The sequence below is a fragment of the Cnephaeus nilssonii genome (genome assembly GCF_951640355.1).
Source record: "Cnephaeus nilssonii genome assembly, chromosome: 9".
NCBI classification, from domain to species: domain Eukaryota; kingdom Metazoa; phylum Chordata; class Mammalia; order Chiroptera; family Vespertilionidae; genus Cnephaeus; species Cnephaeus nilssonii.
This window is the reverse complement of record NC_137080.1, coordinates 96,441,558-96,449,138: the sequence shown is the minus strand read 5'-3', so window position 1 is coordinate 96,449,138 and position 7,581 is coordinate 96,441,558. Positions and strand designations below refer to the sequence as shown.

Sequence of the window (7,581 nt, the reverse complement as noted above, 5' to 3'; positions counted from 1 at the left end):
CTATATACTTTTATTCTTTACTAGAGGCCCCGTGCGCGGAATTCCTGCACAGGTGTGGTCCCTGGGCCTGGCCGGAGAGCGAAGCAGGAGGTCTGGTGTGGAAGGGAAGGTCCCAGCTGACCCCCGGGCCCCCATGAGCTCCCCTCTGCCTGAGTCACGGCACCCGAGTCCCCACGTGGAGATGTGGTAAGTGCGGCCAGATGCCGTGGACCGGGTGCAGCGTGGGCCTCTGGGCCGCCCAGGGTGCCACACGGAAGCCAGGTGGGCAGCACTCTCTCTCCCAGCAGGCCTCAGCAGACAAGCTCCTGCGAGAACCCACCGTGAGCCCAATCGGCCCCTGAAGTCGGCAGCTGCGGCCCGCTCACCCAGAAGCCCATCGGGGCTGGCAGCACTTCACTGCTGCCCGCTGCCAGTGCCTTGTCGCCAACGCCCGCCATGTTCTGCGCTGCCCCCTGGTGGTCAGCGCGCATGATAGCGAGCAGTCCAACTCCTGGTCAAACTCCTGGTCGAGGGGACAATATGCATATTAGGTTTTTATTATATAGGATACTCTCCCAGGGCAGCCAGCATTGATGGACATAGTACGGCTATAAGATAATGACTGACTGAGTGAATGAATGAATGAATGAATGAATACTTTGGGGCCCATTAAATTATCTGTTCCAAAATTATTCTCTAAATCTAGGGCTGTTTTTTAAACTGGTCACTTACAGGTTTGGGTGGGAGTTACCCCATAAGCAAACTGGCTCGGCGGGATGAAGTCTGAGGTCACCAGCCCTCGGTTTCTTCTCGCCCCCTTCAGTCCCCACCGGGTCAGCCCCTCAGTTGACAGGTCATTAGGATCTCTGGGCCCTTGCCCTTTGAACTTGCCTGCTCAAATACTCCCTAAAAGAATTTTATTTTTTTAATACTCCCCTGAGGATATGTTTTTTCATTGATTTTAGAGAGGGAGAGAAGCATCAATGTGAGAAACATTGATTGGTTGCCTTCCTCACTCGCCCAGATCAGAGATCAAACTGGCAACTCTTTGGTGCCTGGGATGACACTCTAACTGACTGAGCTACCGACTTGCTGATACACCAAAGTTTCGGGTTTGATCCCTGATCAGGGCACATACAAGAAGCAACAAATGCATCATAAATAAATGGAACAACAAATCGATGTTTCTCTCTCTCTCTCTCTCTCTCTCTCTCAAAAATCAATAAATAAAAGCTTTTAGGAAAAGAACTTTGAAAAACAATGTACCCCTCACATATTCTCAAGTCAGCAGCTAACATTTTCCATTGAGTTTAAACACTGCAATTCCTATGCTTTCCAGGAATGGTCTTCACGCAGCTGGGCCAATCAGAGCCCTCTCCTGGCCTAAGCCCTTGAGCCGCCGCAACCTTACCTCATTTCTTTTTCTTTTCTGTTCCTTTTTCTCTTCCACTTTCCCTATAGAGTTTTATCCTAATGAAATGTTTTCATTGTATCTTTTTCTGTGTATTTTTGGAAAGTCCTTATTGTATATCTCTGTAACAAAGATACACATATAAATTGAAGTGTATGTCCTGTGACCATAAGACTCTATGTGTTAGAAAGTTATTCTGCAGTGAGCTTATAATTACAACTAGAGGCCTGGTGCACGAAATTCGTGCACGGCAGGAAGGGGGGGTAGCGGGGGGTGTTGTCCCTCAGCCCAGCCTGCAGTCTCTCCAATCTGGGACCCCTCAAGGGACCTTCATTTTTTCCTTCAAGAGTGTGGTGGAAAAACCCTAGATTACCTTCTTGGATTCTTATAACCCAAATTACCAAGAACACTGAAATTGATGGCCTACAGGGAGCTTTGCAGAAAAGGTATTTACTCTCGAACCGGTTTGGCTCAGTGGATAGACCGTGGGCCTGCAAACTGAAGGGTCCCAGGTTTGATTCCTGTTAAGGGCATGTACCTTGGTTGGAGGCATATCCCCAGTGGGGAGTGTGCAGGAGGCAGCTAATGGATGTTTCTCTCTCATTGATATTTCTGACTGTCTATCCCTCTCCCCTCTTCTCTGTAAAAAAAAAAAAAAAAATCAATAAAAATATTTTTAAAAAGGTGTATCCTCTGCAGCTCATGCAGCCCCTGGGTTGTGTCCACTGGGCTAGGGGCGTGTCCCTGCCACCCGGTGGTGGCTGCCGGGGTCTCCGCACACCCCAGAGGCCAGCAGCCATCCCCCTGTGGAGGGCGCTAGGCTGGGGGCATGGACACAATCTGCCACTTGGTGCTGGAGCTTGGAAAGCCTCTGGGGGTGGGCGGGAACATCCCCGTCTCCAAACGCCCCAAGGCCAGCAGCCAGCCCCACCATGGGCCCCAGGCTCGAGGCTTGCAGGGACCCCGGGCAGCACGCAGCAGTGGCCGCCAGGGTCTCGGCAAACCCAGGAGGCCAGCAGCAGCCCCTGGTCCTGGGCGCCTGGCTGGGGGCGTGGCCCAAACCGCCGCTTTGTGCAGGAGCCTTTGCAAGCGGCTTGGGGAGGCCAGCAGCCAGCCTGACCATGGGCCTCAGGCTCGGGGCTTGCAGGGACCCCGGGCAGCACACAGCAGTGGCCGCCAGGGTCTCGGCACACCCCAGAGGCCAGCGGCAGCCCCCGGTCCTGGGCGCCTGGCTGGGGGCGTGGCCCCAAACCGCTTGCAAAGGCTCCTGCACAAAGCAGCGGTTTGGGGCCACGCCCCCCAGCCAGGCGCTCAGGCTGGGGGCTTTTAGGGACCCAGGCAGCACACAGCAGTGGCCGCCAGGGTCTCCGCACACCCCAGAGGCCAGCGGCAGCCCCCAGTCCTGGGCACCTGACTGGGGGTGTGGCCCCAAACCGCCGCTTTGTGCAGGAGTCTTTGCAAGCCGCTGGGGCGGATGTTCTGCCCACCAGGTTGCTTGGCGCCTACACCCATAGGCTCTGAGTGGCCAGGGGGCGTTCTGGGACCCCTGCTGCTCAGGACCTAAGCACGGGCCTACAGGCTAGTAGCAGCCTGGGTCCAGAGGATGTTTCCTGGACCCAGGCCGCTCAGCGCCCGCATATGCAAATTAACCGCCATATTGTTTGCTCTGATTGGCTGTGGGCATAGCAGAGGTGTGGTCAATTTGCATGTTTCTCTATTATAAGGTAGGATTATTACAAGACACAATTGATAGAAACTACAAATATTAATTGTGAACAATACTGATTTGTCTTCTGGCACATGGCCCAGGGACCGCCGGGTCCCGGCAGGGGTCTGCGAAAACTATGAGCTAGTGAAGAGAGGCTTAGCTTAGCTTCTGTTCTTCAAAACCAGGGTCCTGGGATGCAGATGGGTCTGAACCCCCTTGTCCGTTACACTTCCAGCCGCCCTGCGTCTGAGTCCCATGTCCTGGAGCACATGGCAAGCCAGGGGCTGAAGTTACTTCCAATGTCTGTGGGGTGTGGCTGTGAGGACGGACCTCATCAACGGCAAAGAATCAAACCTCGACTCAAAATTAAGGAAACATGCTTTTTATTTTTCAATTTCACAGAAGCACCACCATTGCCTCCTGACAGTTTCTAGTATGAGCCACCAGGTGGCAGCAGAGAGCACGGAGCGGGGAGGGGACCCAGGATGGGGTGCGGGGGCGGGACAAGTAGAAGAGAGGATTGGACTGAAGCAGGGTGTGTGCTTATGCTGTCAGAGAAAAGGGGGTGTGTGGGCGCTCAGTATGGCTCTCAGGAGCGGACAGGAAGTGCTGAGGGCGCACCTCCTCTCCTGCCTGAGCTACAACTGAGGGAGGGAGGAAGGGTTAGGCTAGTTCAGGGGAAGCAGCAGGTAGAGGTGGGCTTGGGCGGCTCTGGGAGGTCCGGCTATCTGTACTCTTCCCGGGGCGGGTCATGGTCTGGCTCCTCCTGAGGCCAGTGGTCCGTCTCAGGGGCAGGAGGCCAGGGGTTTTCTGGAGGCTGGGGTCCTGCTGGCCAGGGGTCGTCAGGCAGGGGAGGTTTAGGGGGATCAGTTCTAGGAGGCTTAGGCGGCCAGACTCCAGATTCAGGCGGGTCTCTCAAGGGATGACTGGGGCCTGGAGGTGGAGGGTCCTCAAAGATAGGGGGTGTCCCTGGCCAGGGGTCACCGGGGATGGGGGCACCCTGAGGCAATGTTGGGGAGCCCTCCTCCTGTCCAGCCTCTGTGGGTGGGGGAGAGGGGTGGTCTCCACTGCCTGAGATGCCTATAGAGGAGGAAGGAGAAAGGTGAGAGGTGATGCGGGCCGGAGCCAGACCCAGCCAGCTGCAGGCCCAGGGGACACACCACAGCCTGAGCGACCCACAAACAGACCTCAGAAATAACCCCCCCACATTTACAAAACACCGGAGTGACCTTAAAATGACATGAAAACTCTGTCCCAAACCATTAACTTGACCTTTAAACTGAGAGGACCCCCCCAATAAGCTCCATCCAGCCCTGATTGTCATCCCACTGGCATGGCCCCTACGCTGGTCTGCAGCCCCCAAGTGGCACCCGGGACCTCCACCCTCCCTCACATAGCCCTCAGCTCCGCACACCTGAACTCTGACCTCAATGGCCACATGGAGCTACCTCCCAACTGGCAAGACACGCGCTCTGAGCTACACGCACCTCACATCCCTTTAACTCTTCCCCTCAAGCGAACTCCCAGAACCTCCTCATCCCTATGCATCCAGTCCACCCCTTCTCAGGGGCCGCCTTCTTCTCCCCGTGACCACCCCCACTCCAAATGCACCCGCCTCTATTCCCAGCACACCTCCCGGGCACAGGCACAGCAGCAGGATCCCCAGCAGCTTCCAGTCGAGCATCATGGCTGTCTCCTGGCCCCAATGTCAGGGGTGGGCTGAGCCTGGGTGCCTGGGAACCCCAGCAGGCTTTATAGGGGAGGCGGCCCATCTCTGGGGAGGGGCCAGCCCAGTGACACAGGAGTCCCTCAGAGCTAACTGGTCAAACACGCTTGGAAGGCCACGCTGACGTGAACCTCTCAGGCTGGCGTCCCTCCTTTCTGTCTCCACTGTCATCGCCAGTCAGGGACTTCTGCCTCATTCCTCGAAGCCACTGGACGCCCAGGAATGGAGGGAGCAGGCTGGGCCGCGGATTCCAGGCTGAGGGCAGGGCTGCGGGCGGGGCCGGCTCCCCTGGATGCCTGGGATGCACCCAGGAAGGTGTCAGTAGGTTGAGAGCCTCCGCCCTCCACTGTTTGAGCTCTCCCCTGGGGCTCAGGCCTTCCCTGAAGTTCCACTCCCTCAGGCCAAGCTCCAGGGCGCAGGGGCCTCCAGGGCTTCCCTCCTGGAGCCCCCCCGAGGAAGGTGAGGACTTCCTGATTCCTTCTCTCCATCTCAGCGCTGTTCCTGCAGTCACGCCACAGGCTCTCAGCTTGGTCATTGCAGCCTCCCCTCCTCCCTCTGGACCTCCTCCTGCCCCTCCAGCCCCCTCCTGTCCTTGGCTCCAACTCTGCCCACTCCCCGCGCCCCCCCCCCCACCCTTTAGGTCAAAGTCTTGTCTAAGTCTCAGGAGTCCTGCTGGGACTTCCCCTCAGGAAGGGCTCCTCGGCCTGGCCTGCGGTGAGAAAAATGTGGCCCAAACAGAACTCACTTCCTCCCCAAGTAGTTCCCCACCTGGTCTCCCCAGCAGCACAGGACACCACTGTCCCTCCGCGGCCGCCCCAGGCGCCCACCTCTCCCAGCCGCCCCCACCCCCCATCGCCACACCCTAATCCACTCCCTTCATCCGGCCCACACCCACAGCCAGCCACCTTGGCTTAAAAACATAAACTGAGTTGTGTGGCTGCTCCCCTGTTTAAAAAGTACTCAAGCCCTAGCTGGTTTGGCTGGGTGGATAGAGCGTCGGCCTGCAGACTGAAGGCTCCCTGGTTCGAGTCCGGTGCCTGTGTTGCGGGCTCCGTCCCCGGTAGGGGGCGTGCGGGAGGCAGCCGATCAATGATTCTTTCGCATTATTGATGTTTCTATCTCTCTCTCCCTCTCTCTTCCTCTCTGAAATCAAAAGTATTTTAAAATATATATATATTTTAATATATTTTATTGATTTTTTATAGAGAGAAAGAGAGAGGGATAGAGAGTTAGAAACATCGATGAGAGAGAAACATTGATCAGCTGCCTCCTGCCTCCTGCACACTGGGGATGTGCCCGCAACCAAGGTACATGCCCTTGACCGGAATCGAACCTGGGACCCTATCCACTGAGCCAAAACCGGTTTCGGCTTAACAAATATTTTAAAAAATAAAAATAAATAAATAATAAAAATAAAATAAAAAGTACTCAAGCCCAGCCCTAGCCAGTTTGGCTCAGTGGATAGAGCGTCGGCCTGCAGACTGAAGAGTCCTGGGTTCAATTCCTGTCAAGGGCACATGACCAGGTTTCTGGCCAATCAATGATTCATCATTGATGTTTCTATCTCCCTTTCTCTCTGAAATCAGTAATATTAAAAAAAAAAAGTACTCAAGCCCAGATAGCTGGCTCAGTGGTTGAGCATCAACCTATGAACCAGGAGGTCACGATTCCATTCCCGCGTTGCAGGCTTGATCCCCAGTCTCCCCTCCCTTCCTCTGAAATTAATAAAAATATTTTAAAAATATATATAAAAGTGCCCCTGGGTCTGGGTGAAGCCGTGCCCCTGGGTCCGGCCGAAACCAAACCAGAGGGAGTCGGACCTGCATTACCACCATTTGTCCACCATCCAGAGCTGAGGGGTCAGTGCCGACATGTACACATAAGGAACTGGTGGACACTGAAATTGGGTCTCAAAAGAACTGTTGGTCCAGAAAGAAACTCACTACAGACTGATTCATTTGCCTGTCAGCATAACTATTATTGCTCATCTCACATTCAGTTCTTATAAGTATATCTCTAGTGACACATGATCTCGCTCATCTAGGGGAAATGATGAACAACATAGACTGATGAACAAGAACAGACCCAGAAACAAGGAGGCATCGATCGGACTGTCGGGCCTCAGAGGGAGGATGGGGAGGGTGGGGGGAGGGGGGAGAGATCAACCAAAGGTCTTGTGTGCATGCATATGAGCCTAACCAATGGTTAAGTTCAACAGGGGGTTGGGGCATCCGTGGGGAGGGGTGTGGGATGGGAATGGGGGGATGAGGACAAATATGTGACACCTTAATCAATAAAGAATTTAAAAAAATATATATATATATATATAAAAGTGCTTGAGGGCTTTCTGCAGACTCAGGGTGAGCCCTCCAGCCTGCCCTGCAGTGCCCCCCTCAGTGCTCCCCTGCAGGGACTCCTCCCGTAGGCACAGCCTGACCCACCCCTCAGGTCCAGCCACGTCCTCCTGAGGCCGCCCTGCCCCCTCAGAGGCCACCCTGCCCCCTCAGAGGCCGCCCTGCCCCGCCGGCCCTGTCACATCACCGTCCTTCCTTTTCCCTCACAGCACTTGTTTCAACGCTCGTTGTTCAGTGGGCACTTGTCCATCGTGTCTCTCCCACAGACCTGCCTGCCCCCCACCCCCTCGGGCCGAGTCGGGGCCCTGCCTGCCGAGTGGTTTATCCTCCTCACTCTGGCGCTGATCCCCTCCAGAGGTAAAGAGTTTGAAACCAGAGAATAAAGAAAACCTGGAGCTTCTCA

The 7,581-nt window shown here is 55.3% G+C and overlaps 1 protein-coding gene across 1 annotated transcript; it reads right to left on the bottom strand.

The window, feature by feature from the left end:
* Positions 1 to 3,548: 3,548 nt before the first annotated feature.
* Positions 3,549 to 4,907, bottom strand: PSORS1C2 (psoriasis susceptibility 1 candidate 2). Its single transcript, XM_079779912.1, has 2 exons — positions 4,731 to 4,907; positions 3,549 to 4,178 (listed from the first exon to the last, which is right to left on the bottom strand). Exons 1-2 carry the CDS (start codon positions 4,783 to 4,785, stop codon positions 3,823 to 3,825), a joined length of 411 nt encoding a protein of 136 aa, XP_079636038.1. The 5' UTR covers positions 4,786 to 4,907; the 3' UTR covers positions 3,549 to 3,822.
* Between the last annotated feature and the right edge of the window lie 2,674 nt (positions 4,908 to 7,581).

Bases quoted from the DNA above. Each gene is read 5' to 3' on its own strand.
- PSORS1C2 (XM_079779912.1), bottom strand. From the start codon at position 4,785: ATGATGCTCGACTGGAAGCTGCTGGGGATCCTGCTGCTGTGCCTGTGC. The intron at 4,179-4,730 runs GTGTGCTGGGAA...CCTCCTCTATAG, and splicing joins GCTGTGCCTGTGCCCGGGAG to GCATCTCAGGCAGTGGAGAC.